Source organism: Dendropsophus ebraccatus, chromosome 12, assembly GCF_027789765.1.
Source record: "Dendropsophus ebraccatus isolate aDenEbr1 chromosome 12, aDenEbr1.pat, whole genome shotgun sequence".
Classification (NCBI taxonomy): domain Eukaryota; kingdom Metazoa; phylum Chordata; class Amphibia; order Anura; family Hylidae; genus Dendropsophus; species Dendropsophus ebraccatus.
Genome location: NC_091465.1, coordinates 2,483,634 through 2,511,367, shown reverse-complemented (window position 1 = coordinate 2,511,367; position 27,734 = coordinate 2,483,634). Strand labels below are relative to the sequence as shown.

General features: G+C 52.8%; 1 protein-coding gene across 2 annotated transcripts in view; it reads left to right on the top strand.

The window, feature by feature from the left end:
- Window positions 1-27,734, top strand: part of LOC138769067 (involucrin-like) — a 74,702-nt gene that overhangs the window by 3,626 nt on the left and 43,342 nt on the right. The window contains exons 1-2 of one of the 2 annotated variants that reach the window (XM_069947265.1): window positions 20,506-20,733; window positions 26,109-26,227. In XM_069947265.1, the coding sequence (XP_069803366.1) occupies window positions 26,179-26,227 (49 nt within the window). In that variant the 5' untranslated portion in view covers window positions 20,506-20,733; window positions 26,109-26,178. Of the gene's footprint in view, window positions 1-20,505; window positions 20,734-26,108; window positions 26,228-27,734 lie in introns of those variants that run through there. The other variant, XM_069947266.1, reaches the window with a different exon arrangement.

Genomic DNA, 27,734 nt, shown 5'->3' with positions numbered 1-27,734 from the left:
ACCTCCTGTACATTATATCAGTGCTGCCCCCCTCATCTCCTGTACATTATATCATTATATCAGTGCTGCCCCCCCCCCTCATCTCCTGTACATTATATCATTATATCAGTGCTGCCCCCCCATCTCCTGTACATTATATCATTATATCAGTGCTGCCCCCCCCCCTCATCTCCTGTACATTATATCAGTGCTGCCCCCCCCCCTCATCTCCTGTACATTATATCAGTGCTGCCCCCCCATCTCCTGTACATTATATCATTATATCAGTGCTGCCCCCCATCTCCTGTACATTATATCAGTGCTGCCCCCCCATCTCCTGTACATTATATCATTATATCAGTGCTGCCCCCCCCCTCATCTCCTGTACATTATATCAGTGCTGCCCACCCCCTCATCTCCTGTACATTATATCAGTGCTGCCCCCCCATCTCCTGTACATTATATCATTATATCAGTGCTGCCCCCCATCTCCTGTACATTATATCAGTGCTGCCCCCCCCATCTCCTGTACATTATATCAGTGCTGCCCCCCCATCTCCTGTACATTATATCATTATATCAGTGCTGCCCCCCCTCATCTCCTGTACATTATATCATTATATCAGTGCTGCCCCCCCTCATCTCCTGTACATTATATCATTATATCAGTGCTGCCCCCCCATCTCCTGTACATTATATCATTATATCAGTGCTGCCCCCTCATCTCCTGTACATTATATCAGTGCTGCCCCCCATCTCCTGTACATTATATCATTATATCAGTGCTGCCCCCCCCTCATCTCCTGTACATTATATCAGTGCTGCCCCCCCATCTCCTGTACATTATATCAGTGCTGCCCCCCCATCTCCTGTACATTATATCATTATATCAGTGCTGCCCCCCCTCATCTCCTGTACATTATATCAGTGCTGCCCCCCCATCTCCTGTACATTATATCAGTGCTGCCCCCCATCTCCTGTACATTATATCAGTGCTGCCCCCCCCCCTCATCTCCTGTACATTATATCAGTGCTGCCCCCCCCATCTCCTGTACATTATATCAGTGCTGCCCCCCCATCTCCTGTACATTATATCATTATATCAGTGCTGCCCCCCCTCATCTCCTGTACATTATATCAGTGCTGCCCCCCCATCTCCTGTACATTATATCAGTGCTGCCCCCCCATCTCCTGTACATTATATCATTATATCAGTGCTGCCCCCCCCATCTCCTGTACATTATATCATTATATCAGTGCTGCCCCCCCTCATCTCCTGTACATTATATCAGTGCTGCCCCCCCCCATCTCCTGTACATTATATCATTATATCAGTGCTGCCCCCTCATCTCCTGTACATTATATCATTATATCAGTGCTGCCCCCCCTCATCTCCTGTACATTATATCATTATATCAGTGCTGCCCCCTCATCTCCTGTACATTATATCAGTGCTGCCCCCCCCTCATCTCCTGTACATTATATCAGTGCTCCCCCCCATCTCCTGTACATTATATCATTATATCAGTGCTGCCCCCCCATCTCCTGTACATTATATCATTATATCAGTGCTGCCCCCCCATCTCCTGTACATTATATCATTATATCAGTGCTGCCCCCCCTCATCTCCTGTACATTATATCAGTGCTCCCCCCATCTCCTGTACATTATATCATTATATCAGTGCTGCCCCCCCCATCTCCTGTACATTATATCATTATATCAGTGCTGCCCCCTCCCTCATCTCCTGTACATTATATCAGTGCTGCTCCCCTCATCTCCTGTACATTATATCAGTGCTGCTCCCCTCATCTCCTGTACATTATATCATTATATCAGTGCTGCTCCCCTCATCTCCTGTACATTATATCATTATAGTGCTTGAAAATCCCTATATTGTAATCCGTATTCTTCTTCTTCCGTTTCTGCTTCTTCTTCCAGCCGTTTTTCTGCGCGTAATACAGCCAGAACCGCTTTGCGCACACACACTCTGTTCAAACTGCGTTTCGAAGCCCTCGGCGGTGTGTGGTGTGCTATCTATTTTTCGTTTTGATCGGATTTGTCGTTTTTAAGAAATTTACGTTTAAAGACCCCAAATTTCCCATAGAAAATAATGGCCCATTGCAAATAATGGCCACACTCTAACCGCTAACAGCCAATCACAGCACATATGCAAATAGCTGTAATATAGCAGCCAATAGGAACTCTAAGGTCCTGTCAGGCAATGTATCACACCATCCACAGTCACATGTCCACTATTGGCCAATAGAAGATGTAATATATGGAAGGTCCTTAAAGGGAACCAATCACACACAAATTGGCCATAAAGATAAGGAAACGTGCTGGTACATCAGCCAGCACGCTTCCTAACCATCCCCCTGTCCCCTCCGTCCCATGAACATTCAGCCCGCAAAGTTAGTTTAATAGTGTCCCGCGCTGTATGCAAATTACCATGTAAGTAGTCAAGGTGGGCGGGCGGCTGGTCAAGTAGTCCCGGTGGGCGGGGGCTTCGTCATGTAGTCACAGGCTCCTGGGCCGCCTCCGGTGCTGTAATCACGCCCCTCCGGGCGTGTTGTAAAGCGGCTCCTGGTGACGTCACTCGGGGGGGCCGGCATTGCACGTCGGCCACGCCGACGTCTTTGCTAAGCTGCGCGTGCGCAGTGCAGCCTGAGAAGACGCTGCTGTACTGCGCTTGCGCGGCGTAGTACAGCAGCGGCTTCACCCACTGTACTGCGCACGCGCAGCTTAGTAAAGACGTCGGCGTGGCCGACGTGCAATGCCGGCCCCCCCGAGTGACGTCACCAGGAGCCGCTTTACAACACGCCCGGAGGGGCGTGATTACAGCACCGGAGGCGGCCCAGGAGCCTGTGACTACATGACGAAGCCCCCGCCCACCGGGACTACTTGACCAGCCGCCCGCCCACCTTGACTACTTACATGGTAATTTGCATACAGCGCGGGACACTATTAAACTAACTTTGCGGGCTGAATGTTCATGGGACGGAGGGGACAGGGGGATGGTTAGGAAGCGTGCTGGCTGATGTACCAGCACGTTTCCTTATCTTTATGGCCAATTTGTGTGTGATTGGTTCCCTTTAACGATTTTGTCTCCCTGACATGAGTAAGATTGTCATGGTAACCGAGCAATGGTCTTTACCATTATAAGAAGCAGAGGTCAGTCAGTAAAATAGCAGAGCTGAGGCAGGCATGTAGCAGGGACGGTACCCAAGCCGCTCTTAAAGGGACAGTACCCAAGCCGCTCTTAAAGGGACGGTACCCAAGCCGCTCTTAAAGGGACGGTACCCAAGCTGCTCTTAAAGGGACGGTACCCAAGCCGCTCTTAAAGGGACGGTACCCAAGCCGCTCTTAAAGGGACGGTACCCAAGCTGCTCTTAAAGGGACGGTACCCAAGCCGCAGTGTAAGGGGAATTACATAAGTCGCTCTTACAGGGACAGTACCCAAGTTGCTCTTAAAGGGACGGTACTTAAGTCGCTCTTAAAGGAAAGGTATGCAAGTCGCTCTTAAAGGGACCCAATTCGCTCTAAATGGGTCCCTTTAAGAGCGACCCGGGTCCTTTTAAGATCAACCCGGGTCCCTTTAAGAGCAAAATATGTCCCTTTAAGAGCAAAATATGTCCCTTTAAGAGCGAACCTGGGTGCCTTTAAGAGCAACCTGGGTCCCTTTAAAAGCGAAATATTTCCCTTTAAGAGTGACCTGGGTCCCTTTAAGAGCAACCTGACTCCCTTTAAGAGCAAAATATTTCCCTTTAAGAGCGACCTGGGTCCCTTTAAGAGCAACCTGGGTCCCTTTAAGAGCTAAATATTTCCCTTTAAGAGCAACCTGGGTCCCTTTAAGAGCAAAATATGTCCCTTTAAGAGCGACTTGGGTCCCTTTAAGAGCGAAATGGGTCCCTTTAAGAGCGACCTGGGTCCCTTTAAAAGCGACCTGGGTCCCTTTAAGAGTGAAATCGGTCCCTTTAAGAGTGAAATTGGTCCCTTTAACCCCTTGCCGCAAAATGACGTTCCTGGAACGTCATGTAAAGCAGGTAGTTCCCACAACATGACGTTTCAGGAACGTCATGGCTTCCCTGCCTCCCCCCGCTATCCCTATGTAAGATCGGGCAGCAGGAGGAGGCTGTGTCACACAGCATCCCCCTGCTGCCTCTGCCCTGAGGGGAGCCGCGCTCCCCCGGGCAGTTAACCCCATAAACGCCGCGGTCAATGCGACCGCAGCGTCTATGGGGAGATTTGTAAAAATACAACTAGTATGTCCCCCGGCCCCCCTACCCTCGTCCTCCGATACCGGAGATCACCGCTATTACCGTTATAGCGGTGATCTCCGGTACCGGGAATTACCGGCGCCGCCGAGAGCTTTCATCTCCCCCCACCGTGAATCCACGGTGGGGGGAGATGAAAAATGTCCCCTTAGACCCCAGATCAGCCCCCCGATCAGACCCCAGATCACCGTACCCGTGCGGCCATCAGATCCAAGATGGCCGCCCCCATCCCTGCGAACAAACGCTGTTTGTTCGCAGGGATGGAAATAAAATAATGATCAAAGCCCCATGCTCTCCGCCACCGGAGGTAGCGGAGAGCATGGGGCAGTGACCGGGGACCCCCCGTGTGGTCCCGGAGCAGGCGATCGGCGGTATATACTATATACCGCTGATCGCCTGTTCCCAGTGCTGCCGGCACTTTTTATCCCCTGTCACCATAAATCATTGGTGACAGGGGATAAAAAGTGTTACAGTGTCGCCCCCCCCCATGTGTGAAAATATCACAGTAATCATAGTAATACAGTGAAACAAATGTGTAAAAGTACAAAAAGTGACAAACACACAAAAAAATAAAACACACACTTTTTTTTATTATAGTAATAACTGCAGTTTACTCCCAGATTATTCCTAACCCCCCAGATTACCCATAACCTCTGACTGCCTCTAACCACCGCACGTTGACCGTAACCACCGCACACTGCCTCTAACCACCGCACGTCGCCTCTAACCACCGCACGTCGCCTCTAACCACCGCACGTCGCCTCTAACCACCGCACGTCGCCTCTGACCACCGCACCTTGCCTCTGACCACCGCACGTCGCCTCTGACCACCGCACCTTGTCTCTGACCACCGCACGTCGCCTCTAACCACCGCACGTCGCCTCTAACCACCGCACGTCGCCTCTAACCACCGCACGTCGCCTCTAACCACCGCACGTCGCCTCTAACCACCGCACGTCGCCTCTGACCACCGCACGTCGCCTCTAACCACCGCACGTCGCCTCTAACCACCGCACGTTGCCTCTGACCACCGCACGTCGCCTCTAACCACCGCACGTCGCCTCTGACCACCGCACGTCGCCTCTAACCACCGCACGTTGCCTCTGACCACCGCACGTCGCCTCTAACCACCGCACGTCGCCTCTAACCACCGCACGTCGCCTCTGACGACAGCACGTTGCCTCTAACCACCGCACGTCGCCTCTAACCACCGCACGTTGCCTCTGACCACCGCACGTCGCCTCTAACCACCGCACGTTGCCTCTAACCACCGCACGTTGCCTCTAACCATCTCAGGTGGCCTCTAACCATCTCAGGTGGCCTCTAACCACTGCACGTCACCTCTGACCACCGCACCTTGCCTCTGACCACCGCACGTCGCCTCTAACCACCGCACGTTGCCTCTAACCACCGCACGTTGCCTCTAACCATCTCAGGTGGCCTCTAACCATCTCAGGTGGCCTCTAAACACCGCACGTCGCCTCTGACCACCGCACGTCGCCTCTGACCACCGCACGTCGCCTCTGACCACCGCACGTCGCCTCTGACCACCGCACGTCGCCTCTGACCACCGCACGTTGCCTCTGACCACCGCACGTTGCCTCTAACCACCGCACCTTGCCTCTGACCACCGCACGTCGCCTCTAACCACCGCACGTCGCCTATAACCACCGCACGTTGCCTCTAACCATCTCAGGTGGCCTCTAACCATCTCAGGTGGCCTCTAACCACCGCACGTCGCCTCTGACCACCGCACGTCGCCTCTGACCACCGCACGTCGCCTCTGACCACCGCACGTCGCCTCTGACCACCGCACCTTGCCTCTGACCACCGCACGCTGCCTCTGACCACCGCACGTCGCCTCTAACCACCGCACGTCGCCTCTAACCACCGCACGTCGCCTCTCACCACCGCACGTCGCCTCTAACCACCGCACGTCGCCTCTAACCACCGCACGTCGCCTCTGACCACCGCACGTCGCCTCTAACCACCGCACGTCGCCTCTGACCACCGCACGTCGCCTCTAACCACCGCACGTCGCCTCTGACCACCGCACGTCGCCTCTAACCACCGCACGTCGCCTCTAACCACCGCACGTCGCCTCTGACGACAGCACGTTGCCTCTAACCACCGCACGTCGCCTCTAACCACCGCACGTTGCCTCTGACCACCGCACGTCGCCTCTAACCACCGCACGTCGCCTCTGACCACCGCACGTTGCCTCTGACCACCGCACGTCGCCTCTGACCACCGCACGTTGCCTCTGACCACCGCACGTTGCCTCTAACCACCGCACCTTGCCTCTGACCACCGCACGTCGCCTCTAACCACCGCACGTCGCCTATAACCACCGCACGTTGCCTCTAACCATCTCAGGTGGCCTCTAACCATCTCAGGTGGCCTCTAACCACCGCACGTCGCCTCTTACCACCGCACGTCGCCTCTGACCACCGCACGTCGCCTCTGACCACCGCACGTCGCCTCTGACCACCGCACCTTGCCTCTGACCACCGCACGCTGCCTCTGACCACCGCACGTGGCCTCTAACCACCGCACGTCGCCTCTAACCACCGCACGTCGCCTCTCACCACCGCACGTCGCCTCTAACCACCGCACGTCGCCTCTAACCACCGCACGTCGCCTCTGACCACCGCACGTCGCCTCTAACCACCGCACGTCGCCTCTGACCACCGCACGTCGCCTCTAACCACCGCACGTCGCCTCTGACCACCGCACGTCGCCTCTAACCACCGCACGTCGCCTCTAACCACCGCACGTCGCCTCTGACGACAGCACGTTGCCTCTAACCACCGCACGTCGCCTCTAACCACCGCACGTTGCCTCTGACCACCGCACGTCGCCTCTAACCACCGCACGTTGCCTCTAACCACCGCACGTTGCCTCTAACCATCTCAGGTGGCCTCTAACCATCTCAGGTGGCCTCTAACCACTGCACGTCACCTCTGACCACCGCACCTTGCCTCTGACCACCGCACGTCGCCTCTAACCACCGCACGTTGCCTCTAACCATCTCAGGTGGCCTCTAACCATCTCAGGTGGCCTCTAAACACCGCACGTCGCCTCTGACCACCGCACGTCGCCTCTGACCACCGCACGTCGCCTCTGACCACCGCACGTCGCCTCTGACCACCGCACGTTGCCTCTAACCACCGCACGTTGCCTCTAACCACCGCACCTTGCCTCTGACCACCGCACGTCGCCTCTAACCACCGCACGTCGCCTATAACCACCGCACGTTGCCTCTAACCATCTCAGGTGGCCTCTAACCATCTCAGGTGGCCTCTAACCACCGCACGTCGCCTCTGACCACCGCACGTCGCCTCTGACCACCGCACGTCGCCTCTGACCACCGCACGTCGCCTCTAACCACCGCACGTCGCCTCTGACCACCGCACCTTGCCTCTGACCACCGCACGCTGCCTCTGACCACCGCACGCTGCCTCTGACCACCGCACGCTGCCTCTGACCACCGCGCGCTGCCTCTGACCACCGCACGTCGCCTCTAACCACCGCACCTTGCCTCTGACCACCACACCTTGCCTCTGACCACCGCACGCTGTCTCTGACCACCGCACCTTGCCTCTGACCACCGCACGCTGCCTCTGACCACCGCACGCTGCCTCTGACCACCGCACGTCGCCTCTGACCACCGCACGCTGCCTCTGACCACCGCACGTTGCCCCTGACCACCCCACGTTGCCCCTGACCACCCCACGTTGCCCGTAACCACCGCACGTTGCCCGTAACCACCGCACGTTGCCCCTAACCACCGCACGTTGCCTCTAACCACCCCAAATTGCCAATGACCCCCTCCAGATTGCCCGTAACCACGCCAGATTGCCGTAACCAACCCAAATTACATATAAGCACTTTAGTTTATCCGTAACCAACCCAGATTGTCCGTAACCACCTCACGTTGGCCGTAACCACAGCAGGTTGCCTGTAATCACCTCAAGATTACCCGTAACCACAGCAGGTTGCCCATCACCACCCCAGGTTGCCCGTAACCACCCCGCATTACCTGTAATCTCATTTTTTTATTGTATTTTAGTAACTGCGCTGTTCTAATAACCATTACTAGCTGCGGTTTTGCTCCAGCAAATTGGCGCTCCCTTCCTTCTGAGCCCGGCTGTGTGCCCACACAGTGGTTTATGCCCACATATGGGGTACTGTTCTACTCAGGAGAACCTGCGTTACAGATTTTGGGGTGAATTTTTTCTTTTAGTCCTCGTGAAATTTAGAAATTTTAAACTAAACCAACATATTATTGGAAAAATTTGAGTTTTTCATTTTTAATGGCCATTTTTTAATACTTTCCTCTAATACCTGTGGGGTCAAAATGCTCACCACACCCCAAGATGAATTCTCTGAGGGGTGCACTTTCCAAAATGGGGTGACTTATGGCGAGATTTTACTCCGCTGGCACTACAGGGGCGCTGCAAACCCACCTGGCGCTCAGAAACTTCTTCAGCAAAATCTGCACAGAAAATGCTAATTGGCGCTCCTTCCCTTCTGAGCCCGGCTGTGTGCCCATGCAGGGGTTTATGCCCCCATATGGGGTACCGTTCTACTCAGGAGAACCTGCGTTACAGATTTTGGGGTACTTTTTTTCTCCTGTTCCTTGTGAAATTAAGAAATTTAAAACTAAACTAACATATTATTGGAAAAATTCAGGTTTTTCATATTAACTGTCTAATTCTGAATACTTTCCTGTAATACCTGTGGGGTTAAAATGGTCACCACACCCCAAGATGAATTCTCTGAGGGGTTTACTTTCCAAAATGGGGTGACTTATGGGGGGTTTTCTCTCTGCGGACACTACAGGGGCGCTGCAAATGCACCTGGCGCTCAGAAACTTCTTCAGCAAAATCTGCATTTAAAAAGCTAATTGGCGCTCCCTTCCTTCTGAGCCCGACTGTGTGCCCATACGGTGGTTTACACCCACATATGGGGTACCGTTGTACTCAAGAGCAGTGGCGTAGCTACCATGAAGGCAGGGAAGGCAGTTGCTATGGGGCCCCGGACTACAGGGGGCCCGGGGGCCGCCTTGCCCGTCTCCCCTGTCTTTAAGGTAGCTACGCTACTGATAGCAAAGCACCCTGCCAGAGATGCAGAAGGGAGCGTCTCCAATCCCCTCTGTAACACCTCCGCACCTTCCCCGGACACAGGCTCAGAGCGTCCTGCACCAGTGTCCCCCTCTCCACAAGTGAAACAGTCCCGGGACGTTCCGCTAAGCCCCGCCCCCATCGCGGCAAGCCCCGCCCCCAGCGCCCACCGCGGGTGGGATATTCGCTCATGGCAGAGTGCACAGGGCCTGAGGAGGAGACACAGCAGGAGGATGGTAACTATCACTGCCAGCTGGAAGTAACCAGCTTCCCTGGCATCCTGTATAATGGGGTCACCAGCCTCCCTGGCATCCTGTATAATGGGGTCACTCAGCCTCCCTGGCATCCTGTATAATGGGGTCACTCAGCCTCCCTGGCATCCTGTATAATGGGGTCACCAGCCTCCCTGGCATCCTGTATAATGGGGTCACCAGCTTCCCTGGCATCCTGTATAATGGGGTCACACAGCTTCCCTGGCATCCTGTATAATAGGGGTCACCAGCTTCCCTGGCATCCTGTATAATGGGGTCACCAGCCTCCCTGGCATCCTGTATAATGGGGTCACTCAGCCTCCCTGGCATCCTGTATAATGGGGGTCACTCAGCCTCCCTGGCATCCTGTATAATGGGGTCACCAGCCTCCCTGGCATCCTGTATAATGGGGTCACTCAGCTTCCCTGGCATCCTGTATAATGGGGGTCACTCAGCCTCCCTGGCATCCTGTATAATGGGGTCACCAGCCTCCCTGGCATCCTGTATAATGGGGTCACTCAGCTTCCCTGGCATCCTGTATAATGGGGTCACTCAGCTTCCCTGGCATCCTGTATAATGGGGTCACCAGCTTCCCTGGCATCCTGTATAATGGGGTCACTCAGCTTCCCTGGCATCCTGTATAATGGGGTCACTCAGCTTCCCTGGCATCCTGTATAATGGGGTCACCAGCTTCCCTGGCATCCTGTATAATGGGGGGTCACCAGCTTCCCTGGCATCCTGTATAATGGGGTCACTCAGCCTCCCTGGCATCCTGTATAATGGGATCACTCAGCTTCCCTGGCATCCTGTATAATGGGGTCACCAGCTTCCCTGGCATCCTGTATAATGGGGTCACCAGCTTCCCTGGCATCCTGTATAATGGGGTCACTCAGCTTCCCTGGCATCCTGTATAATGGGGTCACCAGCTTCCCTGGCATCCTGTATAATGGGATCACTCAGCTTCCCTGGCATCCTGTATAATGGGGTCACCAGCCTCCCTGGCATCCTGTATAATGGGGTCACTCAGCTTCCCTGGCATCCTGTATAATGGGGTCACTCAGCTTCCCTGGCATCCTGTATAATGGGGTCACCAGCTTCCCTGGCATCCTGTATAATGGGGGGTCACCAGCTTCCCTGGCATCCTGTATAATGGGGTCACTCAGCCTCCCTGGCATCCTGTATAATGGGATCACTCAGCTTCCCTGGCATCCTGTATAATGGGGTCACCAGCTTCCCTGGCATCCTGTATAATGGGGTCACCAGCTTCCCTGGCATCCTGTATAATGGGGTCACTCAGCTTCCCTGGCATCCTGTATAATGGGGTCACCAGCTTCCCTGGCATCCTGTATAATGGGATCACTCAGCTTTCCTGGCATCCTGTATAATGGGGGGTCACTCAGCTTCCCTGGCATCCTGTATAATGGGGTCACTCAGCTTCCCTGGCATCCTGTATAATGGGGTCACTCAGGCTCAGCTTCCCTGGCATCCTGTATAATGGGGTCACTCAGGCTCAGCTTCCCTGGCATCCTGTATAATGGGGTCACTCAGGCTCAGCTTCCCTGGCATCCTGTGTAATGGGGGTCACTCAGCTTCCCTGGCATCCTGTATAATGGGGTCACCAGCTTCCCTGGCATCCTGTATAATGGGGTCACTCAGGCTCAGCTTCCCTGGCATCCTGTATAATGGGGTCACTCAGGCTCAGCTTCCCCGGCATCCTGTATAATGGGGTCACTCAGGCTCAGCTTCCCCGGCATCCTGTGTAATGGGGTCACTCAGCCTCCCTGGCATCCTGTATAATGGGGTCACCCAGCTTCCCTGGCATTCTGTATAATGGGGTCACTCAGCTTCCCTGGCATCCTGTATAATGGGGTCACCAGCCTCCCTGGCATCCTGTATAATGGGGGTCACCAGCTTCCCTGGCATCCTGTATAATGGGGGTCTCCAGCTTCCCTGGCATCCTGTATAATGGGGTCACTCAGGCTCAGCCTCCCTGGCATCCTGTATAATGGGGTCACTCAGCTTCCCTGGCATCCTGTATAATGGGGTCACTCAGCTTCCCTGGCATCCTGTATAATGGGGTCACTCAGCTTCCCTGGCATCCTGTATAATGGGGTCACTCAGCTTCCCTGGTATCCTGTATAATGGGGTCACTCAGCTTCCCTGGCATCCTGTATAATGGGGTCACCAGCTTCCCTGGCATCCTGTATAATGGGGGTCAGCAGCTTCCCTGGCATCCTGTATAGTGGGGTCACTCAGCCTCCCTGGCATCCTGTATAATGGGGTCACTCAGCTTTCCTGGCATCCTGTATAATGGGGTCACTCAGCTTTCCTGGCATCCTGTATAATGGGGTTACTCAGCTTCCCTGGCATCCTGTATAATGGGGCCATTCAGCCTTCCTGGCATCCTGTATAATGGGATCACTCAGCTTCCCTGGTATCCTGTATAATGGGGTCACTCAGCTTCCCCGGCATCCTGTGTAATGGGGGTCACTCAGCTTCCCTGGCATCCTGTATAATGGGGGTCACTCAGCTTCCCTGCATCCTGTATAATGGGGTCAGATAGCCTCCCTGGCATCCTGTATAATGGGGTCACTCAGCCTCCCTGGCATCCTGTGTAATGGGGTCACTCAGCTTCCCTGGCATCCTGTATAATGGGGTCACTCAGCTTCCCTGGCATCCTGTATAATGGGGTCAGACAGCCTCCCTGGCATCCTGTATAATGGGGTCACTCAGCTTTCCCAACATCCTGTATAATGGGGTCTCTCAGCCTCCCTGGCATCCTGTATAATGGGGTCACTCAGCTTCCCTGGCATCCTGTATAATGGGGTCACTCAGCTTTCCTGGCATCCTGTATAATGGGGTCACTCAGCTTCCCTGGCATCCTGTATAATGGGGTCACTCAGCTTTCCTGGCATCCTGTATAATGGGGTCACTCAGCTTCCCTGGCATCCTGTATAATGGGGTCACACAGCTTCCCTGGCATCCTGTATAATGGGGTCACTCAGCTTCCCGGCATCCTGTATAATGGGGTCACTCAGCTTTCCTGGCATCCTGTATAATGGGGTCAGACAGCCTCCCTGGCATCCTGTATAATGGGGTCACTCAGCTTCCCTGGCATCCTGTATAATGGGGTCACTCAGCTTCCCTGGCATCCTGTATAATGGGGGTCACTCAGCTTCCCTATATCCTGTATAATGGGGGTCACTCAGCTTCCCTATATCCTGTATAATGGGGTCACCAGCTTCCCTGGCATCCTGTATAATGGGGGTCACTCAGCTTCCCTATATCCTGTATAATGGGGGTCACTCAGCTTCCCTATATCCTGTATAATGGGGTCACCAGCTTCCCTGGCATCCTGTATAATGGGGTCACTCAGCTTCCCTAGCATCTTGTATAGTAGTCAGTATAATGTAGGTCACCCCCTGGACTCAGAGCTGCCCCAACCAGCAGGGACTCCGAGTGGCCTGCTACCACTCACCCACCCCCACCCCAGGGCACAGCGTCTCAGAGCTGCCAAAGGCAGGGGGACAGCTCCATATTGCCGGTACAGGTAATATGTTGGGGGGCCCCATACACTTTTTTGCTATGGGGCCCCATGAATCCTAGTTACGCCCCAGCTCAAGAGAACCTGCGTTACAAATTTTGGGGTGGTTTTTTTCTCATGTTCCTTTTGAAAATTAGAAACTTTAATCTAAACGTATATGTTATTGGAAAATTTAAATTTTCCATTTTTTTACGGCCTAATGGTGAACATTTTCCTCCAGCCCCTGTAGGGTTAAAATGCTCATTATACCCCTAGATTAATTCTTTAAGGTGTCTAGTTTCCAAAATGGGGTCACTTATGGGGGTTTCCAGTATACAAGCCTCCTAAATCCATTTAAAAAAAAGAACTGGACCCTAAAAAAAATCCATTTTGGAAATTTCATGAAAATTTGATATATTGCTAATAAATTTCTAAGCCCCGTAACACCCTAAAAAAGTAAAATATGTTTCCCAAATTATGCCAGAATAAAGAGGACATATCGGTAATGTGACTTAGTAACTAATGTATATGCTAGGACTTCCTTTTTTAAGAAGCAGAGAATTTCAAAGTTCATAAAATGCTACTTTTTAAAATTTTTCATGATATTTTGATGTTTTTCACAAAAAAACACAAAGTAGTGATCAAATTTTGCCACTAACATAAAGTGCCATATGTGACGAAAAACCAATCAGAATCGCTAGCATACGTTACAGCATCACTGAGCTATAAGAGCATAAAGTGAGACAGGTCAGATTTTAAAAAATTAGCTTGGTCATTAAGGCCCAAACAGGCTTTAGAGGCAAGGGGTTAAGAGCGACCTGGGTCCCTTTAAGAGCGATCTGGGTCCCTTTAAGAGCGATCTGGGTCCATTTAAGAGTGAAATGGGTCCCTTTAAGAGCAACCTGGGTCCCTTTAAGAGCGATCTGGGTCCCTTTAAGAGCGATCTGGGTCCATTTAAGAGTGAAATGGGTCCCTTTAAGAGCAACCTGGGTCCCTTTAAGAGCGACCTGGGTCCCTTTAAGAGCGACCTGGGTCCCTTTAAGAGCGATCTGGGTCCCTTTAAGAGCAATCTGGGTCCATTTAAGAGTGAAATGGGTCCCTTTAAGAGCAACCTGGGTCCCTTTAAGAGCGACCTGGGTCCCTTTAAGAGCGACCTGGGTCCCTTTAAGAGCGATCTGGGTCCCTTTAAGAGCGATCTGGGTCCATTTAAGAGTGAAATGGGTCCCTTTAAGAGCGACCTGGGTCCCTTTAACAGCGATCTGGGTCCATTTAATAGCGTCCTGGGTCCCTTTAAGAGCGATCTGGGTCCCTGTAAGAGTGAAATGGGTCCCTTTAAGAGCGACCTGGGTCCCTTTAAGAGCGAAATATGTCCCTTTAAGAGCGACCTGGGTCCCTTTAAGAGCGACCTGGGTCCCTTTAAGAGCGAAATGGGTCCCTTTAAGAGCGACCTGGGTCCCTTTAAGAGCGAAATCTGTCCCTTTAAGAGCGAAATGGGTCCTTTTAAGAGCGACCTGGGTCCCTTTAAGAGCGAAATGGGTCCCTTTAAGAGTAAAAATTGGTCCCTTTAGGAGTGAAATTGGAACCTTTAAGAGCGACCTGGGTCCCTTTAAGAGTGACCTGGGTCCCTTTAAGAGCAAAATATGTCCCTTTAAGAGCAAAATGGGTCCCTTTAAGAGCAAAATTTGTCCCTTTAAGAGCAAAATTTGTCCCTTTAAGAGCAAATCGGTCCCTTTAAGAGCGATCTGGGTCCCTTTAAGAGCGATCTGGGTCCATTTAAGAGTGAAATGGGTCCCTTTAAGAGCAACCTGGGTCCCTTTAAGAGCGATCTGGGTCCATTTAAGAGTGAAATGGGTCCCTTTAAGAGCAACCTGGGTCTCTTTAAGAGCGACCTGGGTCCCTTTAAGAGCGACCTGGGTCCCTTTAGGAGCGATCTGGGTCCCTTTAAGAGCGATCTGGGTCCATTTAAGAGTGAAATGGGTCCCTTTAAGAGCGACCTGGGTCCCTTTAACAGCGATTTGGGTCCATTTAATAGCGTCCTGGGTCCCTTTAAGAGCGATCTGGGTCCCTGTAAGAGTGAAATGGGTCCCTTTAAGAGCGACCTGGGTCCCTTTAAGAGCGAAATATGTCCCTTTAAGAGCGACCTGGGTCCCTTTAAGAGCGACCTGGGTCCCTTTAAGAGCGAAATGGGTCCCTTTAAGAGCGACCTGGGTCCCTTTAAGAGCGAAATGGGTCCCTTTAAGAGTAAAAATTGGTCCCTTTAGGAGTGAAATTGGAACCTTTAAGAGCGACCTGGGTCCCTTTAAGAGTGACCTGGGTCCCTTTAAGAGCAAAATATGTCCCTTTAAGAGCAAAATGGGTCCCTTTAAGAGCAAAATTTGTCCCTTTAAGAGCAAATTGGTCCCTTTAAGAGTGAAATTGGTCCCTTTAAGAGCAATCTGGGTCCCTTTAAGAGCGATCTGGGTCCCTTTAAGAGCGATCTGGGTCCCTTTAAGAGTAAAATGGGTCCCTTTAAGAGCGACCTGGGTCCCTTTAAGAGCAACCTGGGTCCCTTTAAGAGTGAAATGGGTCCCTTTAAGAGCGATCTGGGTCCCTTTAAGAGCAACCTGGGTCCCTTTAAGAGCGATCTGGGTCCCTTTAAGAGCAACCTGGGTCCCTTTAACAGCGATCTGGGTCCATTTAAGAGCGATCTGGGTCCCTGTAAGAGTGAAATGGGTCCCTTTAAGAGCGACCTGGGTCCCTTTAAGAGCGAACTATGTCCCTTTAAGAGCGACCTGGGTCCCTTTAAGAGCAAAATGGCTCTTTTTAAGAGCGACCTGGGTCCCTTTACGAGTGAAATTGGTCCCTTTACGAGTGAAATTGGAACCTTTAAGAGCGACCTGGGTCCCTTTAAAAGCGACCTGGGGCCCTTTAAGAGAGAAATATGTCCCTTTAAGAGCAACCTGGGTCCCTTTACGAACGACCTTGGCCCCTTTAAGAGCGACCTGGGTCCCTTTAAGTGCGAAATTGGTCCCTTTAAGAATGAAATTGGTCCCTTTAAGAGTGAAATTGGTCCCTTTAAGAGCGCTCTGGATCCCTTTAAGAGCGACCTGGGTCTCTATAAGAGCGATCTGGATCCCTTTAAGAGCGACCTGGGTCTCTATAAGAGTGATCTGGGTCCCTTTAAGAGCGACCTGGGTCCCTTTAAGAGCGACCTGGGTCCCTTTAAGAGCGACCTGGGTCCCTTTAAGAGCGACCTGGGTCCCTTTAAGAGCGACCTGGGTCCCTTTAAAAGCGACCTGGGTCCCTTTAAGAGCGACCTGGGTCCCTTTACGAGCGACCTGGGTCCATTTAAGAGCGACCTGGGTCCCTTTAAGAGCGATCTGGGTCCCCTTAAGAGCGATCTGGGTCCCTTTGAGAACGACCTGGGTCCCTTTAAGAGCGACCTGGGTTCCTTTAAGAGCGACCTGGGTTCCTTTAAGAGCGACCTGGGTCCCTTTAAGAGCGACCTGGGGCCGTCTAAGACCGACCTGGGGCCCAAGAGCGAAATATGTCCCTTTAAGAGCAAAATGGGTCCTTTTAAGAGCAACCTGGGTCCCTTTCAGAGCGACCTTGGCCCCTTTAAGAGCGACCTGGGTCCTTTTAAGTGCGAAATTGGTCCCTTTAAGAATGAAATTGGTCCCTTTAAGAATGAAATTGGTCCCTTTAAGAGCGATCTGGGTCCCTTTGAGAACGACCTGGGTCCCTCTAAGAGCGACCTGGGTCCCTTTAAGAGCAAAGGGTGCCAGGTCGCTCTAAAAGCGACCCAGGTCGCTCCTAAAGGGACGGCACCCAGGATTAAAGTTTCTCTTAAAAGGAAGTCACTGGTAAAGGGGCGCTCTGGAAGTCACTGGTAAAGGGGCGCTCTGGAGGTCACTGGTAAAGGGGCGCTCTGGAGGTCACTGGTAAAGGGGCGCTCTGGAGGTCACTGGTAAAGGGGCGCTCTGGAGGTCACTGGTAAAGGGGCGCTCTGGAAGTCACTGGTAAAGGGGCGCTCTGGAAGTCACTGGTAAAGGGGCGCTCTGGAAGTCACTGGTAAAGGGGCGCTCTGGAAGTCACTGGTAAAGGGGCGCTCTGGAGGTCACTGGTAAAGGGGCGCTCTGGAGGTCACTGGTAAAGGGGCGCTCTGGAGGTCACTGGTAAAGGGGCGCTCTTTTCAAGCACTATGTATTTCCCTGGAAATGGAAATCTAGTTATTTTAGTGCTGCCACTTATCTCCTGTACATTATATCAGCGCTGCCCCCCTCTCATCTGTTATATCACACCGGGGACCCGGACACTGTTATATTACACCGGGGGCCCGGAGACTGTTATATCACACCGGGGGGGCCCGGACACTGTTATATCACACCGGGGGCTCGGACACTGTTATATCACACCGGGGGCCCGGACACTGTTATATCACACCGGGGGCCCGGACACTGTTATATCACACCGGGGGGGCCCGGACACTGTTATATCACACCGGGGGGGCCCGGACACTGTTATATCACACCGGGGGCCCGGACACTGTTATATCACACCGGGGGGGCCCGGACACTGTTATATCACACCGGGGGGGCCCGAACACTGTTATATCACACCGGGGGCCCGGACACTGTTATATCACACCGGGGGCCCGGACACTGTTATATCACACCGGGGGCCCGGACACTGTTATATCACACCGGGGGGCCCCGGACACTGTTATATCACACTGGGGGGGCCCGGACACTGTTATATCACACCGGGGGGGGGCCGGACACTGTTATATCACACCGGGGGGGGGGGGGGGGGCCGGACACTGTTATATCACACCGGGGACCCGGACACTGTTATATCACACCGGGGGCCCGGACACTGTTATATCACACCGGGGACCCGGACACTGTTATATCACACCGGGGTGGGCCGGACACTGTTATATCACACCGGGGGCCTGGACACTGTTATATCACACCGGGGGCCCGGACACTGTTATATCACACCGGGGGCCCGGACACTGTTATATCACACCGGGGGGGCCCGGACACTGTTATATCACACCGGGGGGGCCCGGACACTGTTATATCACACCGGGGGGGCCCGGACACTGTTATATCACACCGGGGGCCCGGACACTGTTATATCACACCGGGGGGGCCCGGACACTGTTATATCACACCGGGGGGGGGGGGGGCGGACACTGTTATATCACACTGGGGACCCGGACACTGTTATATCACACCGGGGACCCGGACACTGTTATATCACACCGGGGACCCGGACACTGTTGTATCACACGGGGGGGGCCGGACAGTGTTATATCACACCGGGGACCCGGACACTGTTGTATCACACCGGGGGGGGGGGGGGGGCGGACACTGTTATATCACACTGGGGACCCGGACACTGTTATATCACACCGGGGACCCGGACACTGTTATATCACACCGGGGACCCGGACACTGTTATATCACACCGGGGACCCGGACACTGTTATATCACACCGGGGGGGGGGGGGGGCCGGACACTGTTATATCACACCGGGGGGCCCGGACACTGTTATATCACACCGGGGGGGCCCGGACACTGTTATATCACACCGGGGGCCCGGACACTGTTATATCACACCGGGGGCCCGGACACTGTTATATCACACCGGGGGGGCCCAAACACTGTTATATCACACCGGGGGGGCCCGGACACTGTTATATCACACCGGGGGCCCGGACACTGTTATATCACACCGGGGGCCCGGACACTGTTATATCACACCGGGGGGCCCCGGACACTGTTATATCACACCGGGGGGGGGGCCCGGACACTCTTATATCACACCGGGGGGGGGGGCCGGACACTGTTATATCACACTGGGGACCTGGACACTGTTATATCACACCGGGGACCCGGACACTGTTATATCACACCGGGGACCCGGACACTGTTGTATCACACCGGGGGGGGGGGGGGGGGGGGGTCCGGACACTGTTATATCACACTGGGGACCCGGACACTGTTATATCACACCGGGGACCCGGACACTGTTATATCACACCGGGGACCCGGGCACTGTTATATCACACCGGGGGGGGGGCCGGACACTGTTATATCACACCGGGGGGGCCGGACACTGTTATATCACACTGGGGACCTGGACACTGTTATATCACACCGGGGACCCGGACACTGTTATATCACACCGGGGACCCGGACACTGTTGTATCACACCGGGGGGGGGGGGGGGGGGGGGGTCCGGACACTGTTATATCACACTGGGGACCCGGACACTGTTATATCACACCGGGGACCCGGACACTGTTATATCACACCGGGGACCCGGACACTGTTATATCACACCGGGGACCCGGGCACTGTTATATCACACCGGGGGGGGGGCCGGACACTGTTATATCACACCGGGGGGGCCGGACACTGTTATATCACACCGGGGACCCGGACACTGTTATATCACACCGGGGGGGCCCGGACACTGTTATATCACACCGGGGGGGCCCGGACACTGTTATATCACACCGGGGGGGCCGGACACTGTTATATCACACCGGGGGGGCCCGGACACTGTTATATCACACCGGGGGGGCCCGGACACTGTTATATCACACCGGGGGGGCCGGACACTGTTATATCACACCGGGGGCCCGGACACTGTTATATCACACCGGGGGCCCGGACACTGTTATATCACACCGGGGGGGCCCGGACACTGTTATATCACACCGGGGGGGCCGGACACTGTTATATCACACCGGGGGGGCCCGGACACTGTAATATCACACCGGGGGGGCCCGGACACTGTTATATCACACCGGGGGGGCCGGACACTGTTATATCACACCGGGGGCCCGGACACTGTTATATCACACCGGGGGCCCGGACACTGTTATATCACACCGGGGGGGCCCGGACACTGTTATATCACACCGGGGGGGCCCGGACACTGTTATATCACACCGGGGGGGGGGGGGCCGGACACTGTTATATCACACCGGGGGCCCGGACACTGTTGTATCACACCGGGGGCCCGGACACTGTTGTATCACACCGGGGGCCCGGACACTGTTATATCACACCGGGGGGGGGGCCCGGACACTGTTATATTACAGTATTATCAGCCCCAACAGCCAATCAGATGCCGCCTTCTTTATCCGCAGGCCTCGCTGAACAATGAGTGCTGCCTCCTGATTGGCAGGTCTTGGCTCCTCCCCCTTACACACTCACAGCTGATCGGTCTCTGTGTTGAACATATTAACATATCGGAAATCCCGGTTATTTCTCCAACAGAGTGTGAGCCCGAGTGTGAGTGCCCGATCCTAAGTGTGAGCCTGAGTGTGAGTGCCCGATCCTGAGTGTGAGTGCCCGATCCTGAGTGTGAGCCTGAGTGTGAGTGCCCGATCCTGAGTGTGAGCAGCCGCCGGATCCCGAGCTGTGGAGGAGGATTGTCCCCCCGCGGCCGCCGTCCTCCAGCTTGTTACATTGTTGCAGATACAGCTGTGCGGGGGGAGGAGGAGGAGGAGGAGGAGGAGAGAGCCGCCCGCCCAGACACCGAGGAGGAGAACCGGGACCGGCCGGGAGCACAGCAGGTACCGGGGGGAGGAGGAGGAGCAGGGGGGCTACACCCGCACCGACCCCCCGCACCTCTCCCAGCATCCCCCGGAGCTGTCATCTCCATCAGAGCAATGCGGCAACACGGGAGGCGGCAGCTCCGGGCCCGGAGGGGTTAATAATGGATGAGGAGATCTGCAGGGATCGGGGCTGATCCTCATCTGTATCCAACTATTATCTGTATATTATCTATCTATCTATCTATCTATCTATCTATCTATCTCCTATCTATCTATCTATCTATCTATCTATCTATCTCCTATCTATCTATCTATCTATCTATCTCCTATCCATCCATCTATCTATCTATCTATCTATCTCCTATCTATCTATCTATCTATCTATCTATCTATCTATCTATCTATCTCCTATCTATCTCCTATCTATCTATCTATCTCCTATCTATCTATCTATCTCCTATCTATCTATCTATCTATCTATCTATCTATCTATCTATCTATCTCCTATCTATCTATCTATCTCTCTATCTATCTATCTATCTCCTATCTATCTATCTATCTATCTATCTATCTATCTCCTATCTATCTATCTATCTATCTATCTATCTCCTATCTATCTATCTCTCTATCTATCTATCTATCTCCTATCTATCTATCTATCTATCTATCTATCTATCTCCTATCTATCTATCTATCTATCTATCTATCTCCTATCTATCTATCTATCTCTCTATCTATCTATCTATCTCCTATCTATCTATCTATCTATCTATCTATCTATCTCCTATCTATCTCCTATCTATCTCCTATCTATCTCCTATCTATCTATCTCCTATCTATCTCCTATCTATCTATCTATCTCCTATCTATCTATCTATCTATCTATCTATCTATCTATCTCCTATCTATCTCCTATCTATCTATCTATCTCCTATCTATCTATCTATCTATCTATCTATCTATCTATCTATCTATCTATCTATCTCCTATCTATCTCCTATCTATCTATCTATCTCCTATCTATCTCCTATCTATCTATCTATCTATCTATCTATCTATCTATCTCCTATCTATCTCCTATCTATCTATCTATCTATCTATCTATCTCCTATCTATCTATCTATCTCCTATCTATCTATCTATCTATCTATCTATCTATCTATCTATCTATCTATCTATCTCCTATCTATCTCCTATCTATCTATCTATCTATCTATCTCCTATCTATCTATCTATCTATCTATCTATCTCCTATCTATCTCCTATCTATCTATCTATCTATCTATCTATCTCCTATCTATCTATCTATCTCCTATCTATCTATCTATCTATCTATCTATCTATCTATCTATCTATCTCCTATCTATCTCCTATCTATCTATCTATCTCCTATCTATCTATCTATCTCCTATCTATCTCCTATCTATCTATCTATCTCCTATCTATCTATCTATCTCCTATCTATCTATCTATCTCCTATCTATCTATCTATCTATCTATCTATCTATCTATCTATCTATCTATCTATCTCCTATCTATTATCTATCTATCTATCTCCTATCTATCTATCTATCTATCTATCTATCTATCTATCTATCTATCTATCTCCTATCTATCTATCTATCTATCTATCTATCTATCTATCTCCTATCTATCTATCTCCTATCTATCTCCTATCTATCTATCTATCTATCTATCTATTTCAATTCAATCCAATTCAAAAAAGCTTTATTGGCAGGTCCAAAATAAACATTTAGCATTGCCAAAGCAACAGAGTATAACAGATGGAGTGTGGGGGAGAGGGGGGTCATGTGGGGAGCAGGGTGGATATGGGGTAAGGGGCAGGATTGGGGGATAATAGGCCGTATAACAGTCCATGGTATCTCATAATCCTCTCAGCCGGTGGCAGGTGGAGACATACTGGGCCGCTACCTCCATGGTGGCCTCCTCTTCCCCCAGCAGAATGTGGAGTTTCCTCTTCGCATTTATGGAGGTGAAGTCCGGGATGATGGTGGAGAGTCTCTGGATGTAGGTGACCCTGGTGGATGATGGTGGAGAGTCTCTGGAAGTAGGTGACCCTGGTGGTGGATGATGGTGGAGAGTCTCTGGAAGTAGGTGACCCTGGTGGATGATGGTGAAGAGTCTCTGGAAGTAGTTGTCCCTGGTGGATGATGGTGGACAGTCTCTGGAAGTAGGTGACCCTGGTGGACGATGGTGGAGAGTCTCTGGAAGTAGGTGTCCATGGTGGATGATGGTGGAGAGTCTCTGGAAGTAGGTGTCCCTGGTGGATGATGGTGGAGAGTCTCTGGAAGTAGGTGTCCCTGGTGGACGATGGTGGAGAGTCTCTGGAAGTAGGTGACCCTGATGGATGATGGTGGAAAGTCTCTGGAAGTAGGTGTCCATGGTGGATGATGGTGGAGAGTCTCTGGAAGTAGGTGTCCCTGGTGGATGATGGTGGAGAGTCTGTGGAAGTAGGTGTCCCTGGTGGATGATGGTGGAGAGTCTCTGGAAGTTGGTGACCCTGGTGGATGATGGTGGAGAGTCTCTGGGAGTAGGTGACCCTGGTGGATGATGGTGGAGAGTCTGTGGAAGTAGTTGACCCTGGTGGATGATGGTGGACAGTCTCTGGAAGTAGGTGACCCTGGTGGATGATGGTGGACAGTCTCTGGAAGTAGGTGTCCCTGGTGGATGATGGTGGAGAGTCTCTGGAAGAACGTGACCCTGGTGAACGATGGTGGAGAGTCTCTGGAAGTAGTTGACCCTGGTGGATGATGGTGGAGAGTCTCTGGAAGTAGGTGTCCCTGGTGGATGATGGTGGAGAGTCTCTGGAAGTAGGTGACCCTGATGGATGATGGTGGAGAGTCTCTGGAAGTAGGTGACCCTGGTGGATGATGGTGGAGAGTCTGTGGAAGTAGGTGACCCTGGTGGATGATGGTGGAGAGTCTCTGGAAGTAGGTGACCCTGGTGGATGATTGTGGAAACTTTCTGAACGTAGGTGACACTGGTGGATGATGGTGGAGAGTCTCTGGAAGTAGGTGACCCTGGTGGTGGATGATCATGGAGAGTCTCTGGAAGTGGGTGACCCTGGTGGATGATGGTGGAGAGTCTCTGGAAGTAGGTGAGCCTGGTGTATGGTGGTGGAGAGTCTCTGGAAGTAGGTGTCCCTGGTGGATGATGGTGGAGTCTCTCTGGAAGTAGGTGACCCTGGGGGATGATGGTGGAGAGTCTCTGGAAGTAGGTGTCCCTGGTGGATGATGGTGGAGAGTCTCTGGAAGTACGTGACCCTGGTGGACGATGGTGGAGAGTCTCTGGAAGTAGGTGTCCCTGGTCGATGATGGTGGAGAGTCTCTGGAAGTAGGTTACCCTGGTGGATGATGGTGGAGAGTCTCTGGAAGTAGGTGTCCCTGGTGGATGATGGTGGAGAATCTCTGGAAGTAGGTGACCCTGGTGGATGATGGTGGAGAGTCTCTGGAAGTAGGTGACCCTGGTGGATGATGGTGGAGAGTCTTTGGAAGTAGGTGACCCTGGTGGATGGTGGTGGAGAGTCTCTGGAAGTAGGTGACCCTGGTGGATGATGGTGGAGAGTCTCTGGAAGTAGGTGACCCTGGTGGATGATGGTGGAGAGTCTCTGGAAGTAGGTGACCCTGGTGGATGATGGTGGAGAGTCTCTGGAAGTAGGTGACAATGGTCGATGATGGTGAAGAGTCTCTGGAAGTAGTTGTCCCTGGTGGATGATGGTGGAAAGTCTCTGGAAGTAGGTGACCCTGGTGGATGATGGTGGAGAGTCTCTGGAAGTAGGTGACTCTGGTGGATGATGGTGAAGAGTCTCTGGAAGTAGTTGTCCCTGGTGGATGATGGTGGAAAGTCTCTGGATGTAGGTGACCCTGGTGGATGATGGTGGAGAGTCTCTGGAAGTAGGTGACCCTGGTGGATGATGGTGGAGAATCTCTGGAAGTAGGTGTCCCTGGTGGATGATGGTGGAGAGTCTCTGGAAGTAGGTGACCCTGGTGGATGATGGTGGAGAGTCTCTGGAAGTAGGTGACCCTGGTGGATGATGGTGGAGAGTCTCTGGAAGTAGGTGACCCTGGTGGATGATGGTGGAGAGTCTCTGGAAGTAGGTGACAATGGTCGATGATGGTGGAGAGTCTCTGGAAGTAGGTGTCCCTGGTGGATGAGTATTTGCTGCAGTGTAGCAGGAAGTGGGCCTCATTCTCCAGGTCCCACTGCTCACAGTGTCGGCACAGTCGGCTCTCCCGCGGCTTGGATGTCTGTTTGTGCCGCCCCGTCTCTATCTCCAGGCTGTGGGGGCTCAGTCTATAGAGGCTTAGGGTCTGCCTGTGTTTGGGGTGGTGCAGCCTCTCCAGGTATGGCTTTCTATCTATCTATCTATCTATCTATCTATCTATCTATCTCCTATCTATCTATCTCCTATCTATCTATCTATCTATCTATCTATCTCCTATCTATCTATCTCCTATCTATCTATCTATCTCCTATCTATCTATCTATCTATCTATCTATCTATCTATCTATCTATCTATCTATCTATCTATCTATATCCTATCTATCTCCTATCTCCTATCTATCTATCTATCTATCTATCTCCTATCTATCTATCTATCTCCTATCTATCTATCTATCTATCTATCTATCTATCTATCTCCTATCTATCTATCTCCTATCTATCTATCTCCTATCTATCTATCTATCTATCTATCTATCTCCTATCTATCTATCTATCTATCTATCTATCTATCTATCTATCTATCTATCTATCTATCTCCTCTCTCTCTGTCTCTATCTCTACCAGTCCCTTGTCTCTGGCGCCTGCGGGGCGCAGTCTCTTGTCTCTGGCGCACGCGGGGCGCAGTCTCTTGTCTCTGGCGCACGCGGGGCGCAGTCTCTTGTCTCTGGCGCACGCGGGGCGCAGTCTCTTGTCTCTGGCGCACGCGGGGCGCAGTCTCTTGTCTCTGGCGCACGCGGGGAGCAGTCTCTGATTGGCTGATGGTGACTGGCAGCAGCGGTTGATGCTCCTCCTCAATGATGCTGATTGGCTGATGGTGACTGGCAGCGGTTGATGCTCCTCCTCAATGATGCTGATTGGCTGATGGTGGCTGGCAGCGGTTGATGCTCCTCCTCAATGATGCTGATTGGCTGATGGTGACTGGCAGCGGTTGATGCTCCTCCTCAATGATGCTGATTGGCTGATGGTGGCTGGCAGCGGTTGATGATGCTCCTCCTCAGTGTCCCTCTAGCTGGACACGGCACAGTATACAGCCCCTGCTGCTGAGAAGCTATTATAACTTATATTTTTCCTATTTCCCAGGATGTTATTAACCCTCTAGTGTCCGCCCTCCTTCATTCTCCTCACTGCACTTTGTCTTCTTTTCCAGCTTCTTTCCATGGTTCTTTAATGTGAACTGATCCCTGGAATCACCGAAGGACGGAATCAAGAGACGAACCATGACCCACCTTCCCATCGATAAATCCAATCTACCGCGGGTCAATGAAGGTCGGTGATTACTCAGGTTACTCACCCTCTTGTCTCCCTGCTGTATCAGACACTCACTGGGGAAGGATGACCAATATGGAGGATGGGGGGGGTATGTGTGTTATGGATATGGGTCCTGTGTGTGGGGGGGGGGGGGAGGGGTATGGATACGGGTCCTGTGTGTGTGGGGGTTTATGGATATGGGTCCTGTGTGTGTGGGGGTGGAGGGGGTGGAGGGGTATGGATACGGGTCCTGTGTGTGTGTGTGTGTGTGTGTGGGGGGGGGGGGCGTGTGTGGGGGGGTATGGATATGGGTCCTGTGTGTGTGGGGGGGGGGGGAGTGGGAGGGGGGGTATGGATACGGGTCCTGTGTGTGTGTGTGTGTGTGTGTGTGTGGGTTATGGATATGGGTCCTGTGTGTGTGGGGGTGTATGGATATGGGTCCTGTGTGTGTGTGTGGGGGGGAGGGGTATGGATACGGGTCCTGTGTGTGTGGGGGTTTATGGATATGGGTCCTGTGTGTGTGGGGGTGTATGGATATGGGTCCTGTGTGTGTGGGGGTGGAGGGGGTGGAGGGGTATGGATACGGGTCCTGTGTGTGTGTGTGTGTGTGTGGGGGGGGGGGGGGGCGTGTGTGGGGGGGTATGGATACGGGTCCTGTGTGTGTGTGTGTGTGTGTGGGGGGGGGGCGTGTGTGGGGGGGGTATGGATATGGGTCCTGTGTGTGTGTGTGTGTGGGGGGGGAGGGTGGGGGTTATGGATACGGGTCCTGTGTGTGTGTGTGGGGGTTATGGATATGGGTCCTGTGTGTGTGGGTGTGGGGGGGGGGTATGGATATGGGTCCTGTGTGTGTGTGTGTGTGGGGGGGAGGGTGGGGGTTATGGATACGGGTCCTGTGTGTGTGGGGGGGGGAGGGGGAGAGGGGGGTATGGATACGGGTCCTGTGTGTGTTGGGGGGGAGGGTGGGGGTTATGGATATGGGTCCTATGTGTGTGTGTGTGTAGGTTATGGATACGGTGGGTGCGGTACAGGGTCGCTGTGCAGCACTTTAGCTGTGTACATTGTGGAGTTGGTCGGGTATGATTGGGTACAGTATGGGGTTGGCCGGGTATGGTTGAATATGGTGTGGGATCGGCCGGGTAAGGTTAGGTATGATGTGGGGTCGGTCAGGTATGTTTGGGTATGGTGTGGGGTCGGCTGGGTATGGTTGGTTACGGTGTGGGGTCGGCTGGGTATGGTTGGTTACGGTGTGGGGTCGGCTGGGTATGGTTGGTTACGGTGTGGGGTTGGCTGGGTATGGTTGTTTATGGTGTGGGGTTGGCTGGGTATGGTTGGTTACGGTGTGGGGTTGGTTGTGTATGGTTGGGTACGGTGTGGGATTGGCTGGGTATGGTTGGGTACGGTGTAGGGTGGGCTGGGTACGGTGTAGGGTGGGCTGGGTACGGTGTAGGGTGGGCTGGGTACGGTGTAGGGTGGGCTAGGTACGGTGTGGGGTCAGCTGGGTACGGTGTGGGGTCGGCTGGGTATG